Genomic DNA, 23,254 nt, shown 5'->3' on the forward strand with positions numbered 1-23,254 from the left:
ACTATGGTCTTGAAAGGTGGTTAAGAAATATATTAAATAAATTAAAATTTATCTAAACAAAATTTTATTCACAAGGCAAAGTGGGGTTCAAATTAGTCATGCAATAACTGTGTTCAACAGCAGGAATCGAAAGGGTCTACATTTTGACATATTTAGCTACCCGATCTCCAGAGGGCCCCAAGCGCCTTCGGAAGGACAACAAGCTGGCACTGTAGGCTAGGATGTGGACTGCTTCTCTCGGATCTCAGTTCTGGTGTGTGGTCCTGGAAACCTGCGGCCAGCCTCACTGCTTCCTCGGTGCCTGCTTTCCCTCAGGCACAGAGAGATACAGAGGCCCGCACTGCTCCTGCAGACCTTTCTCCAGACCCCTTTATAAGGCACTGTGGGGGAGGGGGGGGGAAGGAACAAGCCCCACCTTCCTCCCAGTAGGTTTCCCTGCTCATTGCTCCCAAGCTTGGCCAACTGGAGCACTTCCCCAGCTTCACGGGACAACATGCCTCCTTCCCAGGTCTACTATGCATACTTCCTACTCCGCTTAACCCTATGCACTTCTAACAAATATTTTTAAATTAGCAGCTCTCAAGTTTACAGGTCAAAAGATCAACTACCCACAAACATTTGTACTTGCTGTTGTATAAACTGATGCCAGACACCAAATATACACTTCCTGTCCTGACAAGCACATAAAGTCCTTCAAGACAGATTGTGCAAGCTTCTATAACTAGAAGAAGCCACACAGTAGAAGATGCTGCACCTTTCACAGGACGGGTATTTTGCTATACTTGTATAGCAACTTCGTACTGTTCTTTCTGCTTCGTATTGTTTTACTATCTCCTCATTTATTGTAACATAATTTATTTCACTGCTACATCGATTTTGTTTGGTTTGTACTAAGCCACGTTCTGTCTGCTGCTTTGCAGCTAAAAGCATGATAAGAAAGAAAGAAAGAAAGAAAGAAAGAAAGAAAGAAAGAAATGAAATTATTAAAAGCAGGGCTAAAAATTGTTAAAATGACTAAATGTTTTTAGTATCCCGCAGTCTATTTTTGTAGAAATACCTACCTAACTCTGATTCACACATCTTGCTCTTTGTAACTTCTAGGATTGAGGCTCCAATCCTATGTTGTTGTTCAGTCGTTAAGTCGTGTCCGATTCTTCGTGACCCCATGGACCATAGCACGTCAGGCCTTCCTGTCCTCTGCTCTCTCCCGGAGTGTGCTCAAGTTCATATTCATTGCATCGGTGATGCTATCTAGCCATCTCATCCTCTGCCGTCCCCTTCTCCTTTTGCCTTCAGTCTTTCCCAGCATCAGGGTCTTTTCCAGGGAGTTTTCTCTTCACGTTAGGTGGCCAAAATATTTGAGCTTCAGCTTCAGTATCTGTCCTTCCAATGAGCACTCAGGGTTGATTTCCTTTAGGATTGACTGATTTGACCTCCTTGCAGTCCAGGGGACTCGTAAGAGTCTTCTCCAGCACCATGGTTCGAAAGCATCAATTCTTCGGCGCTCAGCCTTCCTTATAGTCCAGCTCTCACAGCCATACATTACTACTAGGAAAACCATAGCTTTGATTATACGAACCTTTGTCGGAAAGGTGATGTCTCTGCTTCTTACTATGCTGTCTAGGTGTGCCATAGCTTTCCTCCCAAGGAGCAAGCGTCTTTTAATTTCATGGCTACAGTCACCGTCTGTGGTGATCTTGGAGCCCAAGAAAGTAAAATCTGTCACTGCTTGTTTAACTCAAATGGACATACTTCTGAGGACAAAGATGAAGGTTTATGCTTTAAGTGTCCTTGGAGAGCTACTGAGAAGCTGCTGGTGGTGAAGAATGCCACCCCTACCCGCTCCTGACAGGTACGGGCCAAGTGTTCTGCAGCTATGGCACTGGCTGCCCACTAGCTTCTGGGTAACCCCAATTCAAGTACCAGCTGCTTCCCTTTAAAGCCCTTCACAGCCTGAAACCTACATGCTTAAGAGGAGAAATGAGATGTCAGGAAAGGATGAGACTTAATGCTAATGCAGGAGCAGAGGAGGACATTCGCAGGGACAGATGGCTGGAGAGAGGGGGGTGCGTTTCTCATCATGTCTTTCCCCAGCCAGGTTCTGAAACCAAAACTAATGGGGGGGGGGGTTAGAAAATAGCTAAGGAGGGGGAATTTTCTTGGAAGCACTCTTCCCACCCACTGATTCTCCCTTGTAAGTGCCCCTCCTGCCCTGCATCATCTCAGCAAATGTGGGGTTGGCCATGTACTTAAACTCTATTCATTCTGGGGGCATTTTACTGGTGAAGCATTATTATTGAGGTAACTCAGTAACACAGTACCTCAATACCACAACTTCTGGGTGGTATACTGACACATTTTGAGGGGCAGGAGCTCAAAATGACAGTCCCCATAGCCACGTCCCCAAGGAGAGTCCACAAAAGTAGGCAGCTGTGTTGGGGTGGGGGTGTCTAGATTTTATATATATATATATATATATATATATATCATACACACAAACCGTGCACCCCTACCCCAGTAATAATTGAGCATAATACTCAATTTATCAGGATCAGCTGACAGCCATAGAATAGTGAGCTGGCAAAGGGCAATGTAGTGACTAACATGTTGGGCTTGGAGAGAAAGGGAAAGAGAGGGACACAACAAGTCCCTTAATGGTGTAAGACCACCAGCTCATGATTTCCCAGGAGTTTCTTTTTCCCAGCACCAGTTAGAAACATTTCATCTCAAAGTCAACAGATCAGTTCCAGCAGTTTCCACCTCAATCAGCAGCAGGTCATTTGTAAAGCCTAATGGGTCTTAATTGCCCATTCAAGACCAGGCCACCCCAATGCTCACATTACAACAGGGATAGCTCCAGACAAGACCTCCTTGCTGGGCAGATCCATTTCTCCCCATCCCAGCTAGATGAGGACTGCAGCTAAGCTGAAACGGAACAGGGAAACCTGAAGGGGGTGGGGGTGAAAGATGGCATCACTGTCCGTGCTAATCAAAAAGTCTTGGTGCTTCAACCCTATGAGCCCTGACTGTGCTACACCATTGGATAACTGATTTGGTTGTTTTTATTTGAGCTTGTTCATTGACTACGCTAAAGCCTTTGATTGTGTGGATCACAACAAACTGTGGCAAATTCTTAAAGTGATGGGAGTACCAGACCACCTTACCTGTCTCCTGAGAAACCTGTACGAGGGTCAAGAAGCAACAGTAAGAACCAGACATGGAACAACCGAGTGGTTCAAAATTGGGAAAGGAGTACGACAAGGCTGCATATTGTCACCCTGCTTATTTAATTTATATGCAGAGTACATCATGAGAAACGCCGGGTTGGATGAATCACAGGTCGGAATTAAGATTGCCAGGAGAATTATCAACAACCTCCGATATGCAGACGATACCACCCTAATGGCAGAAAGCAAAGAGGATCTAAAGAGCCTCTTGTTGAGGGTGAAAGAGGAGAGTGCAAAAGCTGGTTTGAAACTCAACATTAAAAAGACGAAGATCATGGCATCTGGCCCCATCACTTCCTGGCATACAGAAGGGGAAGAAATGGAAGCAGTGACAGATTTTACTTTCTTGGGCTCCAAGATCACCGCAGATGGTGACTGTAGCCATGAAATTAAAAGACGCTTGCTCCTTGGGAGGAAAGCTATGGCAAACCTAGACAGCATAGTAAGAAGCAGAGACATCACCTTGCCGACAAAGGTCCACATAATCAAAGCTATGGTTTTCCCAGTAGTAATGTATGGCTGTGAGAGCTGGACTATAAGGAAGGCTGAGCGCCAAAGAATTGATGCTTTCGAACCATGGTGCTGGAGAAGACTCTTACGTGTCCCCTGGGCTGCAAGGAGGTCAAATCAGTCCATCCTAAAGGAAATCAACCCTGAGTGCTCATTGCAAGGACAGATACTGAAGCTGAAGGTGAAATATTTTGGCCACCTAATGCGAAGAGAAAACTCCCTGGAAAAGACCCTGATGCTGGGAAAGACTGAAGGCAAAAGGAGAAGGGGACGGCAGAGGATGAGATGGCTAGATAGCATCACCGATGCAATGAATATGAACTTGAGCACACTCCGGGAGAGAGCACAGGACAGGAAGGCCTGGCGTGCTGTGGTCCATGGGGTCACGAAGAGTCGGACATGACTGAACGACTGAACAACAACAACAATTTGAGCTTGTGATTTTTCTTTTGTATTTTTAGTGAGCTGTCTTGAAAAAGTGACATACAAATACATAAAGAGCAGATGGACAAAAATTGTGCATTATAAAACCAGTGAGTTTCTAGTCATCATTGGGAGGGTTCTGCAGGCACTGGCATGCAAATAACAAGATCTTCCCCAACAATTTTAAAATAGCTTAATTTCAAAGTATCTGAGGAGCTGACCTTTGGGGCTCTCCTCATTCTCAACCTGCCAAACAACTGTTTGCTCAAAAAATGACTCACAAGGTACAGAGTCAAAGACACGTGGCTCATGTAGAATAACCGCAGCCAGAATTTAAGTGAAGGCTGTTCCATTTCAAACAATCATAATGTACTTATTTATAGCCTCCTTTCCTACCATTCAAACCAGCAAACAAATAATTCTATAGTGCCTAGCTGTTAAAGGCAGCTAACGAGCAATATCATTATACTTAAACTACATTAGTTAAAACCACATCAGCTGAAACAGCTGCACAATTTACATTCCAAAACCTTAGATGAACCGGGTAATAGTGAAACCTATATTGTTAGCCTACATTATGATTAAAATTTATATCTCAAAGAACTAATTATCACTTCCAATTGTCCGTTTTTAAAACGGTCAGCTTTGGCATTTCAGAAGCATATAACAAGCATAAAAATTAAGTTAATCAATGACATTGTATTAATAGAAATATGGATTAGCTACAGCCCTTCAGATTATAATGCATCTCCCTTTTCCATAATAACACTTAATATTTATATAGCACTTTTGAATGTTCCAAGTGTATCACATGCATTATCTAGTTATAATCCTTACAACAACCCTATAAGGAAAATCAAAATTATTATCCCACATGCTGCCGGTGGAGAGACTGAGGCTATCTTTCACTCATGTTGACTCCACTGCACCGGCAGCTGGGCTGAGGGTTAGATTTCATCCTGCATAGGCAGCGCGCTCGGGTACTGGGGTCACCCTCTGGTGTTTTCCACTGATGGTTTTCTGAGTCAGATGGCCTAAAGCAAAAATTACTACACTGCCACTGAATCCACTACTACACTCTGTGCCCTTTTCACAGACAGTGCCATGTCATCAGAAAGGATCACTTGTCAACAAATGCCACTCCCCTCAGCTGAGGAGTGAACAGCCAATAAAGCCTATGAATCCAAAACTGCTGAGGACTTGGTGTTTCTTCTCAGAGAGTTGTCAGGTGGCTAAATACAGCCTGGGATACTAGGTGTCTCTCCAGAGATGTAGAGAGCAAACCTAGACTAGTTGGACACCGCATGTTCAGTATTCGAGGTCACTGTGAACTGATGCCAAAGTGCACTGAGTTCTATTGGATGTGTGCCACACTTTGCCTGGCTTTTTAGACCATATTCCTGTCAGCTAGTTTGAACAGTGTTATGAAAAATTATTTGCTGTCTACATCTAAATGAAAATAAAATAGTGGAAGGGAGAGGAAACCAAGAGCAGTAGTGAATTACTCTTCTCTTCATAGTTCTATCAGGGCCTGTACATGGGGAAAATCTAACACTATGCAAAAGAAGAGCCAGATTTCATGGATCCACTATAAGGAAGCTTACCTGGTGACATCTGAGATGTCTTTGGTGCCAGGCAAAAACCTTTTTATTTACCCTGCCATTTTAGATCTCTTGGTTTAATGCATCATTTTGTTTAGCTATATGTTTCTCTGGCTGCACCTGTTTTATGCTGTTTTTCTATTAATTTTTTGTTTAGAGTTTTATTGTTTTTTCAACTTTATAGCAGCTGCTCTGAAAGGCAGTTGCCTGAACTAGTAGGATATAAATCCTCTTAATTACTTAATTAAGGGGATGAACCTATTTATTTGTTATATTTGTATCCCACCTTTCCATCTTGTTGTTCAAACCTTCCAACAAGAGCAAAAAACAACTTATGCAAAATCCTCAGGCTTGCTTCATGCACAGTGATCTATACTGTTCACCCAAAAACCGAAACAAAAAAAGGGGGGGGAGCTTTACACACATCAAGAGTGCTTCCAGATGAGGCTTCTATTGTGCGACTGCACTGCCTTATTCACAGAATTTTACAGGGCATCCAGACTTTGTCATCTTCAATATGAAGCCCTCCCGTGTTGTCCCCAATGTTTCTTCCATCTTTTTTCTTACCAAAAAAATATGTTAAGGAAGAAAAGTCGGAATAGCTGCATAATGCCTTCTGTTTGTTGAAGCCCCCCATCTAGAAGCACCCCAAAGAAAAAAACTGGCACAGGATTCTAGAAGACAGGGGTGGAGTGGGGGGAAGCTTAAAAAACCCAGCAGCAGTTTCCCACTTCCCCTTCCAAAAGACATGGCTCAGGGCAAAGCGCTGCTCTGGTCACACCATGTGTACACAAGCACATTCTTTGGTCAAGGCTTCCTTACGTAAATCAATGTGGCAAGAATGTTGGCCTATCTGGAGGAAAAACTAAGGCTTCTTCCTTATCTCCAACCTTTTGGACTCAGCCAGTGGCCCTGCTCAGGAAATGCTCTCTGATCGTGCCTTCTGTCTGTATGATAAATGTTTACCCAATGTAAGCAGAGCCATATGCTTTTATCTAATTAAATAACCAAAAGTGAATTCCCTCTTGTGTTCACAGTGAGATCCAGCTATTGTCAAGTAACCGTCTTCAGAAAAGTCAGAAACAGAGCAGCTCCATGTAAGGCAGGATGAACAACTTTTTAGGCCCCAAGGGCCACATCCAATATTGGCTGGGAGGCCAGGAGCCACACATATGCATGCACACAAACGCACACAACTTCCCCTCTTGCTCACTGAGATCTAGGGATTGCTAAAGGGTTCGAGGTAAAAGGCTCTCCCGTGCCCCACCAATTGCCACCAAGGTGGTTGATTCTCTGCCACTACTATCAGTGGGAAAACAGTGATCCTAGAAGCCAAGAAACAGGTTCTTTTCCCCCTGCGAACCAGATCATGAACTGTACTGCAAGGAAAGGTAGGTGGGGTCTTGCTGACTTTGAGGGCTGCACAGGGAGTGGCCAAGGGCCACACGAAGCCACAGGTTGTGCACCCTTGATGTAAAGAAACCAATCAAAATAAATTGTTTCAACATCAACAATACATTTTGAAAAGTTAGTGTAACTAATAGCTCACTCCTAACATTTCCTGCCCCAGAACAAAAGTGCAGCACTGGCCCAACATTGCCATGAAAGTGGAAATACCAGCACAGATGTTTGAGAACAGGGTGTGCTTTTTTTCCTACCTTCCACCATTAACAGGGCTTCTTAAAACACTCATAATAAAACTGTGATTTAAAACAAGAGTTAAAAACAAACCAACACTCAGTTAATACTACATTCATTCATTTTTGTCTGTAATTAGGAATGCCTGAGGATTTACTTTGTTCCACATATTATTTATTTATGAAATTTCTTTCCCAGTTTTCATTATAAAATAATCCCAAAAAAACCAACCTGATTTGCTCTTCCCAGACTAATATGCAGAGCGAAAGGCAGTTACATTTCAGTGTTCATACTTCTTCAAATTTTGTGATACAGATCTTTCCCCAAAACACATATTAAAATTCATGTTTTAGGTTAAAATGTGTATTTTAGGACATTTATACATGTAAAAAAATAATTTATTCATGAGTTGCCCTACAGCCAAAGCTCTCAGGGAGATATATATAACAAACCAATAAACCCAATGATAAAACACATTAAAAGAATTTAAAAGCGGCAAAAATAATGTAAAATACTTTCAAAAAGAGATGAATAACAAATATCAAAGCAGTTAAAACATGGTAAAGTATTATTTTAAAATGCAGATTTAAACATATTACTAAAAATAAAAATGAAATGAAACAAGGAGTACAGCAGTTAATTTTTTTTATGTCCTGAAAGAATGAAAAGGTAATTGCCTGGTGCCAAAAAGTTGAGAAACTATGGTTTGTAAAAAAAAAAAAAGAAATTTAAAAAGAATGCAAATTTTCGTGCTTTAAAAAAAATGGAAGAATGATGCCGAAACGAGATGGAATAGGCTTTTATATGAACACCTGCAAAACTGATTTTGTTGTTTATTCAGTCAGTCGCTTCCGACTCTTCGTGACTTCATGGACCAGCCCACATCAGAGCTTCCTGTCAGCCGTTGCCACCCCCAGCTCCCCCAAGGTCGAGTCCGTCACCTCCAGAATATCATCCATCCACCTTGCCCTTGGTCGGCCCCTCTTCCTTTTGGCTTCCACTTTCCCTAGCATCAGCATCTTCTCCAGGGTATCCTGTCTTCTCATTATGTGGCCAAAGTACTTCAGTTTTGCCTTTAATATCCTTCCCTCAAGTGAGCAGTCTGGCTTTATTTCCTGGAGTATGGACTGGTTGGATCTTCTTGCAGTCCAAGGCACTCTCAGAATTTTCCTCCCACTCCACAGTTCAAAAGCATCTTCCTTCGCTCAGCCTTCCTTATGGTCCAGCTCTCGCAGCCATAGGTTACTATGGGGAATACCATTGCTTTAACTATGCGGACTTTTGTTGTCGGTGTGATGTCTCTGCTCTTAACTACTTTATCAAGATTTGTCATTGCTCTCCTCCCAAGAAGTAAACGTCTTCTGATTTCCTGGCTGCAGTCAGCGTCTGCAGTAATCTTTGTGCCTAGAAAGACAAAGTCTGTCACTGCCTCCACATTTTCTCCCTCTATTTGCCAGTTATCAATCAAGCTGGTTGCCATAATCTTCGTTTTTTTGAGGTTTAACTGTAACCCAGCTTTTGCACTTTCTTCTTTCACCTTTGTCATAAGGTTCCTCAGCTCCTCCTCGCTTTCAGCCATCAAAGTGGTATCATCTGCGTATCTGAGATTGTTAATGTTTCTTCCAGCGATTTTAACCTTGGCCTCATCAAGCCCAGCACGTCGCATGATGTGTTCTGCATACAGGTTGAATAGGTAGGGTGAGAGTATACAACCCTGCCGTACTCCTTTCCCAATCTTAAACCAGTCCATTGTTCCGTGGTCTGTTCTTACCGTTGCTACTTGGTCGTTATACAGATTCCTCAGGAGGCAGACAAGATGACTTGGTATCCCCATACCACCCAGAACGTGCCACAATTTGTTATGATCCACACAGTCAAAGGCTTTAGAATAGTCAATACAACAGAAATAGATGTTTTTCTGAAACTCCCTGGCTTTCTCCATTATCCAGCGGATATTGGCAATTTGGTCTCTAGTTCCTCTGCCTTTTCGAAACCCAGCTTGTACATCTGGCAATTCTCGTTCCATGAATTGCTGGAGTCTACCTTGCAAGATCTTGAGCATTACCTTACTGGCATGTGAAAGAAGTGCCACTGTTCGATAGTTTGAACATTCTTTGGTGCTTCCCTTTTTTGGTATGGGGATATAGGTTGATTTTTTCCAATCTGTTGGCCATTCTTGGGTTTTCCAAATTTGCTGGCATATGGCATGCATCACCTTGGCAGCAGCATTGTGCAAGATTTTAAACAGTTCAGCTGGGATACCATCATGTCCTGATGCCTTATTAGCAGTGCTTCTTAAGGCCCATTCAACCTCACTCTTCAGGATGTCTGGCTCTAGCTCACTGACCACACCGTCAAATCTATCCCCGATATTATTATCCTTCCTATACAGATCTTCCATATATTCTTGCCACCTTTTCTTGCTCTCTTCTGCTTCTGTTAGGTCCTTGCCATCTTTGTTTTTGATCATACCCATTTTTGCCTGGAATTTACCTCCGATGTTTCTAATTTTCTGGAAGAGGTCTCTTGTCCTTCCTATTCTATTGTCTTCTTCCACTTCCGCGCATTGCTTGTTTAAAAATAATTCCTTATCTCTTCTGGCTAACTTCTGGAATTTTGCATTTAATTGGGCATATCTCCCCCTATCACTGTTGCCTTTTGCTTTCCTTCTTTCTTGGGCTGCTTCCAGTGTCTCAGCAGACAGCCATCTTGCCTTCTTGGTTTTCTTTTTTTTTGGGACGTTTTTTGTTGCCGCCTCCTGAACAATGTTGCGAACTTCTGTCCATAGTTCTTCCGGGACCCTATCTACTAAGTCTAGTCCCTTAAATCTATTCTTCACCTCCACTGCATATTCATGAGGAATATTAGTGAGCTCATATCTGACTGATCTGTGGGTCTTCCCTATTCTCTTTAGTCTGATTCTAAATTGTGCAATAAGAAGTTCGTGATCTGAACTACAATCAGCTCCAGGTCTTGTTTTTACCAACTGCATAGATGTCTGTCACCTTTGGCTACAAAGGATGTAATCAATCTGATTTCGGTGTCGACCGTCTGGTGAAGTCCATGTATAAAGTCGTCTCTTAGGTTGTTGGAAGAGAGTGTTTGTTATGCACAGTGAGTTGTCTTGGCAAAATTCTATCAGCCTATGTCCTGCTTCATTTTGTTCTCCCAGCCCATGCTTGCCTGTAATTCCAGGTGTCATTTGACTACCCGCCTTAGCATTCCAGTCTCCTGTAATGAAAATAACATCTTTGTTTGGCGTACTATCCAGTAGGTGCTGCAGAGCCTCATAGAACTGATCTACTTCTACTTCTTCAGCATCTGTGGTTGGGGCATATATCTGGATCACTGTGATGTTAAATGGCTTACCCTGAATTCGAACTGAGATCATTCTGTCATTTTTTGGATTGTATCCATGCACTGCTTTAGCCACTTTATTATGAATTATGAAGGCTACTCCATTTCTTCTGTGGTCCTCTTGTCCACAGTAGTAGATCTGGTGGTCATTTGATGTGAAGTGGCCCATTCCAGTCCATTTCAGTTCACTGACACCCAAAATGTCTATATTTAATCTTGACATCTCCCCAATAACCACATCCAATTTGCCCTGGCTCATAGATCTTACATTCCAGGTTCCTATGGTGTGTTGATCTTTAGAACATCAGATTCGTCGTTCACCACCAGCACCGTCAGCCGCTAGCCGTCCTTTCGGCTTTGAGCTAGCTGCGTCATCACATCTGGGGCTAGTTGAACTTATCCTCTGTTCCTCCCCAGTAGCATTTTGACCAACTTCCGACCTGGGAGTCCCATCTTCCGATGGTATACCGACATATCTCTGGTTGTACTGATCCATTTAGTTTTCATGGCAAGAATACTGGGGTGGGTTGCCATTTCCTTCCCCAGGGATCGTATTTAGTCTGACCTCTCTGCCATGACCTTCCCATCTTGGGTGTCCCTTCACGGTTTAGCTCATGACGTCACTGAGGCGCTCAAGCTCCAGCACCACGACAAGGTAACGATCTCCTTTGCTGAAGCAAAACTGATATAGACTGGAAATAGACTAATTCATCTACCCCTACCTCAAAGATCAAAGCAAAACTCAAGGTAATGAGAAGAAAGCTTCATCACCATGGAAGTTTGACATTTTTCCCTTCATAAGGGCTAAATCAGACAGGACAGAGTCCGGTGTCTCTTCCACCTGACAGTTTGTTTCCTTGTTTTAAACTGAACATCCTCAAAGCAACAATCCTTTGTAACAAAGAGCAGTGGAGTAGGGGCTACTTAACCCTATCCATCATCAGTCTGCTTGAAACTGCACACGTACCAAGCTGCTTGGCCATCCACAAGGGAACAGTAGCTTGAACAGGATAATTCTGCGCTGCAAGCAACTGCAGGGGACAGGGTTATGCAGCTTCTGATTAGACTGCCAGGCCAGTTAAGAGAGGGCCAGGGGGTGGGGGAAGTAACACAGAGCTCCTGTAATATCTATTTCTGGGGTCCCCAACAAAGTGCCTGTGGCACTATTGTGCCTACAGGCTACTCCCTTGGTGCCCAGGGGCTCTGTGCTATCTTGGCAACAGGTATTTACATAAATCAGTGCCAACTCTGTAATCAATCCCCTCCTTATCATTCTAATTCAATGCTATGAAAAATACTGCAAACTCCTAAGACTCCAGCTTCTAAGGAAATGAACAATCAATGCTATTATATTATTTGAGCCTCCCATTCTTGTAACCAACTATTTGCAGAATGAAGGAACAAGACATTTTTCCCTGCATCTACATTTAATTTGACAGCCAGTCAAATTGGAAACATTCACCGGTGCTTAAGGCTTAAACTGCCACAGCTGCAATTTGGAGTCATGGCAAAGCCACTGGAGTTAATTCTACTTACCTCCCTTAAAGAGTTGCTTATCTGTTTGGAGCCCTTGAAATGATTCACAAACCAATCTCTCACTATTAGTCATGCTAAAGCAGAGGCTCTCCAAGAGGGTGGGGGGTGCAAGCAGAAGCTGCTGCAGGGGACCTCAAGAATGTCCCAAGCTGCCTCTCAAATCCCACTATGAGCTGATAATTACCACATTTCTGAGAGCTGAGGCACACTTCTTCTCTGAATTAAAACCGGAAGCATGCTTCACTCTTGCACTCCAAAAGGATTACTTTTAATGTGTAGGAGTAAGCATTTCCCACCCATGAGTTTCCTCACAAGTCACTGATCTTGGTGTGCCTTTTGGTTGGGGGAGGAGGCAGCAAGGCCAGAGATAGGACACAGGCAGAGGTGGGCAGGCAGCCTCCTCCAAGGGTGGGTCATTCTGCTGTGCTTGTGCATCGCGAGTGATGGAAGGACCCACCCACCCCCAGCAGAAACATAGAGGAATGGCCTACCCCTTGGTGGAGGCTGACAAGGCTGGACAGGACTGCTGTGGCTCTGTGCTCATGTAGTGCTGGCGCTGGGCCATGCAAGGCAGAGGAGTTTGTTAAGGCAGAAAGACAATACAGCAGCATGGATGGAAAACTCCTGATTTGTCAAAGAATCGGACTTTGAAACATTTAACATGGCTTTTTGATTTTAAAAAATGTGAATACTAAGTTTCTTTTAGATGATAACTAAATTAACATTAAATATGGACCTAAACAATCCATCATATAAACATTCTAGATTATATCCAGTCTCTAAAGTAAATCAACGCCTCCACCAGCTAAATGGAGTTAAATGAGGCTTTTCTATGGAAATGAGGAACAAATCTGATCACTCTTGAAATATGAATATGTATCCTCTACCTACCAAACACAGGCCTTTTCACTTGATGCAAATAAACTGTTCTAGGGGTTCATCACACAGAGCTTTTATCCTGCTATTGAGATGGCTCTCTCTCGGAAGTTTGTGGACTCTTTACATGACACCATTACTGTGCAAGGCGCCTCCCGCAATTTCCCCCAGCCTATCTTGTGTTTTCTTCGAATGCAAAAAATGTGGTATTTTTCCCAGCCCACGGATCAAGAGCACCATAACCTCCCATGAAATTCTCCAACAGCGGAGGAAACCACTGTGTCTGCCTGCTGTGGGCATTTGTTTTTAGCTGTTGGGGGCATGGAAGGCACTGAGGATGGGAGCGGGAAGGAGACCCGAGCAGATTTGACAGGTGCGAGGGCAAGAATTGCCTGTTGATTGTGACTCCTGCCTCCGCATTTCTCAATTGGAGGGAGAAGAGGGTAAAATGCCTCCCTTCAGTCAAGGGAGACACATCTGATCCCCCACCCCACCAAGCTCAGAAGCAATGTCCTCTGTTGTTTCTGAACACCCTACTAAGTTCAATGGGGTTTACTCCCACATAAGTGTGCCGAGGGTTGCAGACTTGCAGCACAATCTTATATTTTATGTCTACTCAGAAGTAAGTCAGAGGTTTCCTGGGGGCTGCGAGAAAATAGTACAGCAGAAGTTACGCTACGAAAACAAGACTTCCCCCCTCCTTTGCACACATGCCAGGGAGGGAGGAAGGGACTCCCTCCATCACTTCAAACCACATGGCTGCCGTGTAAAGAAGCCCTTCCTAATCCCGCCAAGAAACTGAAAGCAGGAAGCACTGGAAAGGATGTGGGTTTTTGCTTAATGTAGAGACACTACATTAAGCTGTAGGAAAGTTAATTTTAATAAACTCATAACAGTGATAAGTAAGATCCCATGGCAAGCGACTCTAACGAGAAAAGGAGTCCAAGATGGGTGGGAGTTCTTAAAAAAGGAAATTCTCAAGGCACAATTACAAACAATTCCAACAAGAAAAAAAGGTGGAAGATAACAGAAGAAGCCAATGTGTCTTCACAAAAAGCTCAGAGATGACCTGAAAACAAAAAAGCACATGTATAGGAAGTGGAAGGATGGCCAAGCAACAAAAGAAGAGTACAGGCAGGTAGCACAGAATTGCAGGGATGGCGTCAGGAAGGCTAAAGCTGAGAATAGCTGAGGTTACCGAGGGATGCTAAAAGCAACAAAAAGGCTTTCTTCAGCTACGTGCACAGGAAAAGGCAGAGGAAAGAAATGGTGGTTCAACTATTAAATAAGGGTGGCAAAATGATAACAGAGGACAAAGAAAAGGCAGAGGTGCTCAATTCCTACTTTGGCTCAGTCTTCTCCCAAAACAGGGGCTATGACCCCCCTGGCAAAGGCGAAGTACAGGCTGAAGGGGCAGGATTGCAGCTTGAGATCGATAGGCATATCGTCAAGGAACACCTAATTACTTGGAAGGAGTTCAAATCTCCAGGGCCAGATGAACTGCATCCTAGAGTCATAAAGGAACTGGTAGAAGAACTCTCAGAACCACTATCTATTCTCTTTGAGAAATCATGGAGGACGGGGGAAGTGCCAGATGACTGGAGGAGGGCTAATGTTGTCCCTATCTTCAAAAAGGGCAAAAAGGAGGAACTTAGGAACTACAGACCAGTCAGTCTGACATCAATCTCTGGGAAAATTCTGGAGCAGATCATAAAGCAATCCATCTGTTACTGCCTTGAAAACGATGCAGTGATGACTCGAAGCCAATATCTGGTACAGAACACGGCAGCTCGCCGGATTAAAGGCAGCCGCCGGCGAGATCACATCACTCCAGTGCTGAAGGGGTTGCACTGGTTACCAGTTGTTTTCCAGGCCAAATTCAAGGTGTTGGTTTTGCCCTTTAAAACCCAATATGGTTCCGGCCCAGCCTATCTTAAGGAGCGCCTCCAGCAGCACCAGACAGGCCGCTTAACAAGATCAGCCTCGGATGGCCTTCTCTCTGTCCCATCAGCCAGGACAGCTAGACTGGTGGGGACGAGGGAGAGGGCCTTTTCTGTGGTGGCCCCCACTCTGTGGAACTCCCTCCCTAGGGAACTCCGTCATGCCCCCTCTTTAATGAGCTTCCGTCGTGCATTAAAAACGTGGTTGTTCAGGCAGGCATTTGGGGTGGGTTAGGGTATTTTATAAAATGTTTTTATTGTAGAATTTTATTGTTTTAAGCTGTTTTGTTGTATGCTGTGCATCGCCCAGAGTGGCTGGGTGACCAGCCAGATGGGTGATTAATAAATTTAATAATAAATAAATAAATAAATAAATAAGGATTTGTCAAGAACAAATCCTGCCAGATTAACCTGATCTCATTTTTTGATCAGGTAACCTCCCCTTGTGGACCGTGGGAATGCTGTGGACATAATATACCTCAACTTCAGCAAAGCTTTTTACAAAGTGCCCCAAATCCTGGGAAGTACTAGTTCCCCTCTACTCAGCACTGGTTAGGCCTCATCCAGAGTACTGTGTCCAGCAGATCATAAAGCAATCCATCTGTAAGCACCTTGAAAACAATGCAGTGATGACTCGAAGCCAATATGGATTTGTCAAGAACAAATCCTGCCAGACGAACCTGATCTCATTTTTTCATCAGGTCACCTCCCTTGTGGACTGTGGGAATGCTGTCGACATGACATACCTCGACTTCAGCAAAGCTTTCGACAAAGTGCCCCATGATCTCCTGATGAGCAAACTAGTTCAAAGTGGGCTAGATGAAACAACGATCCGGTGGATCCACAGGTGGCTACAGAATCGGACTTAAAGAGTGCTTATCAATGGGATCTTCTCAAACTGGGGAGAGGTAACGAGTGGGGTACCGCAGAGCTCAGTCCTGGGCCCAGTACTCTTCAACATTTTTATTAATGACTTGAAGGAGGACGGGCAAGGATTGCTGATCATATCTGCAGATGACACTAAATTGGGCAGGATACCTAATACCCTGGAAGACAGAAACAGAGTTCAGAGTGATCTGGATAGGCTGGAGCGCTGGGCAGAAAACAACAGAATGACATTTAATAGGGATAAATGCCAAGTTCTGCACGTAGGAAAAAGAAACCAAATGCACAGTTACAAGGTGGGGGATACGTGGCTCAACAACACTCCAAGCGAGAAGGATCTTGGATCTTGTTGTAGATCACAAGCTGAAGATGAGCCAACAATGGGATGTGGCTGCAAAAAAGGCAAATGCTCTTTTGGGCTGCATTCATAGAAGCATCGCTTCCAAATCCTGGGAAGTACTAGTTCCCCTCTGCTCAGCACTGGGTAGGCCTCATCTGGAGTACTGTGTCCAGTTCTGGGCACCGCACTTTAAGAAGGATGCAGACAAACTGGAGAGGGTTCAGAGGAGGGCAACAAAGATGATCAGGGGACTGGAAACAACGCCCTATGAAGACAGACTGAAAGAAATGGGCATATTTAGCCTTGAGAAGACTGATGGGAGATCTGATAGTGCTCTTCAAATACTTGAAAGGTTGCCACAGACAGGGAGGCCAGCATCTCTTCTCGATCATCTCAGAATGCAGGACACAGAATAATGGGCTCAGGTTACAGGAAGCCAGATCCTGACTGAACATCAGGAAAAACTTCCTGACTGTTAGAGCAATACAACAGTCTTGTTGTAGAATGTAGAGAATGTAAAACACATTCTCTAGGGAGGCAGTGGGAGGCAGTGGGCTCTCTCACACTGGAGGCATTCAAGACGAGGCTGGACAGCCATCTGTCAGGGATGCTCTGACTTGGATCCTTTAGCCACTGCAGTATTTGTTTCATCTTATATTTGTTTCATCTTATATTTGGCTATGTGATGCTTAAGAATATGGCATAAAAACCTCCACAACTTACCTCCCATTCACTTGCAACTTTGGGGGGCTGTGCCACACCCAAATTTTCAAGCGTCTTCTCCTTATGCTTCTCATATTGCCAATATCCTACATATCCTCCACCTGTGGCCAGCAAAAGGTGCAGTGGACGTAACCGCAATATAGCCCTCGCAGGTGCAGTGTGGAGTTTCCGCTGTCCTGTAACAAAAAGAGCCAGATCTTTAGGAAATAAAGCAGGCAAACAGCAAATGCAAAGTTAGAGAAAAGGAGACCAAGGTGGTAGAGAACCTGTATCTCAAAGTGTGCATGCAGAGATGCAAAACTTGTAGCAGCACTGTTAGAAGGACTCTTGCTCTGATCCAAGCTAGGGAAGTTGGTCACTTCCTGGGCACCTTGATTCCCAACCCAAAACTTCTCAAAATGTCAGTTCTCAAATGCAGAGCACTTTAGAAAAGAGATTGAGCCTCGTGTGGCGCAGAGTGGTATGCGGAATTATTGCAACCGAAATTCTCCCCACGACCTGAGTTCGATCCCAGCGGAAGCTGGGTCTCGGGTAGCTGGCTCAGGTCAACTCAGCCTTCCATCCTTCCGAGGTCGATAAAATGAGTACCCAGCTTGCTGGGGGAAAGGTAGTCACGACTGGGGAAGGCAATGGCAAACCACCCCGTTATAGTCTGCCATGAAAACGCCAGCGAAAGCAGCGTCCCTCTAGGGGTCAGTAATGACCCGGTGCATGCACAGGAGGAACCTTTCCTTTCCTTTCCTTTCCTTTCCTTAGAAAAGAGTCCACATAAAGTCAAACAATTAGGGATACAAAGGATTTTGTAACACTTTCACTACAGTCAGGCATATACTTTGCATCCTGTCTAGTTATAGATTAGGTAGAGAAAGCCCTAACAGGTGTCACCATCATTCAGGGCAAGAGGCTCACCTGAGGCCCTCACTGAACATTTTTAGGTATAGGTAAAAGCTGGCATTTGGTATTTTCATGTTTTGCTCTGCTGAAGTTGTTCCATTTAGATCTTGCATTATGTAGTACAGAGAATTGCTGTAGCCTAGTGGCTAAGACACTGAGCTATAAACAAGAAAGTCCCTGGTTCAAATCTTGCCTTTGTCATGAATTCAATATCTAGGGGGTCTCATTGGCAATATGAAGATAATGGTACTAGCCTACCCTACAGGGCTAGTCTGAAGACTACTGAGTTGATTATTTTAATGGGGATTAAAACAGGCTAGGTATACAGCCTGTTTGGACAGGGCTGCACTCTCCTTGAAGAACCTGTTTGCAGCTTGGCAGTGCTGCTGAACCTAGCATGCTCCTAAATGGCCCGGCAGCCATGAGTCCTCCAGCTGTGCCCTTTTCTGGAGATGTTGGACCTGGCCAACATGCATGTTGTAGTCACATCCAGACTGGATTTCTGCAGTGTGCTCTATGTAAATGCTTAGAAAAGCATTTGTGAATATCAACTGGTTCAAAAGGCAGCAGTGAGAGTTCAGTAAGGATAAAATGGGGGCTGGGCAAAAAGAACCCGAGTTCCTTGGAGGAAAAGGGGACCTCTGGCCCTGCTCCCACTGGATTTCCCCTCCGATGCCCCCAGACCCAACTACCATCAACTGCCCTGTGGGAAGGATTTCCTGAAAGAAAGGGAGGGAGAGGAAGGTAACACCCTATGGGAAGGATCCTGATGAATTTTTTTTTTTAATGTTATTATTTTTTGTGATTTTATTATTTTTATGTTGCTTGCAAGCCACCTTGGTTAGGACTTGTGTTCTTGAAGGACAGGATATAAATAACTGGAATAAATAAGGACTATTTAGATCTGTAGCGGGCAACTTTGGGGGATCCAGTGGGCAGATTTTGTCATAGAATCATAGAATAGTAGGGTTGGAAGGGTCCAACCCCCTGCTCAGTGCAGGATTCCAAGTCAGAGCATGCCTGACAGATGGCTGTCCAGGCTCATCTTGAATGCCTCCAGTGTGGGAGAGCCCACTACCTCCCTAGGTAATTGGTTCCATTGTCGTATTGCTCTAACACTCACAAAGTTTTTCCTAATGTTCAGCCGGAATCTGGCTTCCTGTAACTTGAGCCCACTCTTCCGTGTCCTACACTCCGGGATGATCGGGGAGAGATCCTGGCCTTCCTCTCTGTGACAGCCTTTCAAGTACTTGAAGAGCGCTATCATATCTCCCCTCAGCCTTCTCTTCTCAAGGCTGAACATGCCCAGTTCTTTCAGTCTCTCTTCATAGGGCTTTGTTTCCAGTCCCCTGATCATCTTTGTTGCCCTCCTCTGAACCCTCTCCAGCTTGTCTGCATCCTTCTTAAAGTGCGGTGCCCAGAACTGGGCACAGTACTTCAGATGAGGCCTAACCAGTGCTGAGTAGAGGGGAACTAGTACTTCTCAGGATTTGGAAGCGATGCCTCTATTAATGCAGCCCAAAATGGCATTTGCCTTTTTTGCAGCCACATCACATTGTTGGCTCGTATTCAGCTTGTGAAGGTTAATGAGCTGCAAGATAGGCTGACAACGAACAAAACTACGACACAAGCTTTTTTCAAAAATTTCTCTGTCAGAATTTCCCAAGTGGAGACCTTCACACACAGATCCAATGTACGTATTATTGGTATTAAAAATTTGCCTAGTGATGTAAATTTCCCTACCTTTGTAGACAAGCTTTTGCACGAGATACTCCCTGTGCCATCTGATTATTTACTTGATATTGAGCAGGCATTTTGTGTGCCAAATGCTAAAGGGACTGGCTATACGATTATAGTCCAATTTGCAAGAATCTCCACAGAGAACTATATCCTGTGTTTAGCAAGGGAGGGTGGAAGTCTTTTTTGGAAACAAGATAAAGTTATGTTATTTCCAGATTACATCAAAGAGTCGGCTGATAAAAGAAGGCAATTCATCAAGGCGAAAAATCTGGCAAAACAAATGAACTTACAATATCACTTAAAATCTCCTGCTACTTTTTGCATTGTTTCTGAAGGTCAGATGAAAAAGTCCCTAAATCATGAAATGGCGGAGGAATGGCTGAACGTAAAAATGCGTGAGATTTCTGTTCCAGCCCCATGAACGGGAATCTTTAAACAACTTTTGTTAACTGTCTATGTTTAGTCTGCATGATTCAGTCTAGGCCAGAGATAACTGATTATACATATATTCGTTTGCTTTCTTTCATTTTTCTTCTTTTTTACTTTTCTTTAAATTCTCGTTCTCTAAAATGGATATGATATGCTGTATTTAAATATATTGTTTGAGGGTGTATTGTGCACAGTCATTTACATATCTAGTATAAAATATATTACAGACTGTTGTAAGGTTGCTTCCAAGCTTTATTATATAACATTATAATTTCATCTTTTTATTACTATTATCATCATCACCATCACCATAAGACTACTTAGTAAGATTTTTGGTTGGTTAAGCTGTTAAGCTTCATTATTACTATTATATTCTAACAAGGGCAATATATGGTTACTGGGAATGAATTGTAGGCCTGCTTCCTTGCTATAAGACTGATGATATGATATTGAAATGTAAGGTTGATTATTACATTATAATATTGCTAATGTTATAGGTATAGTTTTTAAAGTAGAATGGGATCTGAGGCCCATGTGTATTGGAGTTTAAATTTAACCCTTTAAAAAATAAAAAGTATAAAATTCCTTTTCTTTTCCTTTCTTCTCCTTTTCGTTATTGTTGTATCCTCCTAAGAATACTGTATTGTTTGGAAATTGTAGTTATTGATCAGGTTGTCAGTATTGTTTATTTAATTTATAAAGACAAAAATAAATAAAAAGTATTTTCCAAAAAAAAAATCGGCTTTCCTAACATCCAGGGTATGTGTTTGGCTACACTCGGCTTTTGCTTCCTTTAGAACCAAGAACTCAAGTGCAACATGGTCACTTTCCCCCAGAGTTCCTGTAACTGCTACTTTATCCACTAAGTCATCTCTGTTGGTTAGGATCAAGTCAAGGATAGCCGATCCTCTAGTTCCTTCCTCTACTTTCTGTAGGAGGAAGTTATCCGCCACACAAGTCAGGAATTTCCTGGAGGGGCCATGTTTTACAGAAGTTGTCTCCCAACAAATATCAGGGAAATTGAAGTCCCCCATTACTACTACATCATGCTTCCTTAAAACATTGGCTATCTGCTTTTCAAAAATTTCATCCTCGTCTTCACCTTGATTGGGTGGCCAGTATAGACTCCAACCACCATGTTCCTGTTATTCTTTGCTCCATTTATTTTAACCCAGATGCTCTCGATGGGGCTACCAAGCTCATCCTCCTGTATTTCTGTGCAGAGATATGCATTTTTCACATACAGTGCAACCCCACCTCCCTTTCTGTTCCTCCTGTTCTTTTTGAACAAGTTATATCCTTCAGTTGCTGTATTCCAGTCATGGGAGTCAACCCACCAAGTCTCAGTTACACCTATCAAGTCATAATTTCCCTCCCATATTAAGAGTTCAAGTTCGTTCTGTTTGTTTCCCATACTCTGGGCATTAGTATAGAGACACTGAAGACCATGTGCTTCGTAGTCTGGCTTTCTTCCTACATGTTTGTGAAGACTATTATTGGGTGCTATTAGAGCTGTTCTCTCCGTTCCAGTGCATGAGCCTTCGTCCATTGTTACCCCCAACTTTATATCTCCCTTCCCCGCAGGATTCAGTTTAAAGCCCTCCTGATAAAGTTCTTCATGCTGTGGCCAAACACTTTCTTACCAGCCCTTGTGAGGTGCAATCCATCCCTTGCCAACAGTCCGTCTTCCAGGAAGTATGGCCCATGGTCCCAGAATCCAAATCTCACTTGCCGGCACCACCTTCATAGCCAGTCTTTCACTCGGAGTATTTTTCTTTCCCTTTCTATCCCTCTTCTAACTACTGGAAGGATGGATGAGAAAACTATCTGGGCCCCAACGTTCTGGAGTTTCCTTCCCGAAGTTTCAAAGTCTGACATGATTTCTTCATAGCTCCGCTTGGCGGTATCATTTGTTCCCACATGGATGAGAAGAAAGGGATACCTGCCAGTGGGCTTTATGAATGCAGGCAACCCTTCAGTCATGTCTCTAATCCGTCCTCCTGGGAGACAGCATACCTGGTGAGTCCATGGGTCTTCGCGACATACTTCCCCAGGGAAGGAGCCTGGGGAAGGAGGACCAGCCAGCAGCTGCACCAGGTGGATCCTGAGCCTGCTTCTGCCCCCGCCACAGGTACTTAAGGCGGGGCTGCCAGAGGCTGCTCGGGAAGGAGCCTGGGGAAGGAGGACCAGCCAGCAGCTGCACCAGGTGGATCCTGAGCCTGAGCCTGCTTCTGCCCCCGCCACAGGTACTTAAGGCGGGGCTGCCAGAGGCAGCGCCTCGGCGTCGCGCCAAGTGCGACGCTAAGTGCGCACTTAGCGTCGCACTTGGAGTCGCAAGATCTACCCACCTGCTTCTCCAGAGACACCAGCAGCCACAACACCAGCAGCAAATAGCAGCAGCAGCAGAGGGCAGCAGCTTTAGAGACCAGGGGAGGGGGCAAACGTGGACTATCTGCTCCTTCTTAGCTGCTGTTCTCTTTTATCTCTTTTATATTCTTTTAAACTGTTGTATATTTTATATCTTAATATTTTAATATGTGCCTGGGAGGACTATTGGACAACTCAGGGGGTGGGGGAGGTGCCACCATAACTGTGGTCACGGGCAGGGGGAGGTATGGCATTGGGGGGTTAACAGGCAAGCTGAGGAGAAGAGGGGCTAGACACCTTACAGCTGTCCCCTCTTCTGGTTCTTCCCCCAACCTGATGGTTCCTGGCAGCCTTACCAGTCTGCCCTCGGGTCTGGTGGTGCTGCTGCTGAATGCCAGGTCGGCCCAAAATAAGACCTCCCTCATCCATGATTTGATTGTGGATGAGGGGGCTGACCTGGCATGTATTACTGAGACCTGGGTGGGGGAACTGGGAGGGGTCACTCTCTCCCAGCTGTGCCCTCCTGGGTACTCGGTGCAGCACCAACACCGATTTGAGGGTCGGGGAGGGGGGGTTGCCGTGGTCTATAGGAATTCAATCTCCCTCTCCAGGCTTCCTGCTCATTCGAGTGCAGATCTTGAGTGTCTGTACCTTGTGTTGGGTACCCGGGACAGATTAGGGATTCTGTTGGTGTACCGCCCACCCCGCTGCCCATCGGACTCCCTGCCTGAGCTGACGGAGGTGGTCTCGGACTTGGTGTTGAGGACC

The 23,254-nt window shown here is 44.3% G+C and overlaps 1 protein-coding gene across 1 annotated transcript in view; it reads right to left on the reverse strand.

Annotated features, from left to right (window-relative positions):
• Positions 1 to 23,254, reverse strand: part of PISD (phosphatidylserine decarboxylase) — an 83,583-nt gene that overhangs the window by 38,179 nt on the left and 22,150 nt on the right. The window contains exon 4 of the mRNA XM_084819277.1: positions 17,057 to 17,232. Coding sequence (XP_084675403.1) covers positions 17,057 to 17,232 — 176 coding nt within the window. The remainder of the gene's footprint in view (positions 1 to 17,056; positions 17,233 to 23,254) is intronic.

The sequence above is a fragment of the Heloderma suspectum genome, chromosome 13 (genome assembly GCF_057233095.1).
Source record: "Heloderma suspectum isolate Gila_16-S chromosome 13, 16-S_ref, whole genome shotgun sequence".
NCBI lineage: Eukaryota > Metazoa > Chordata > Lepidosauria > Squamata > Helodermatidae > Heloderma > Heloderma suspectum.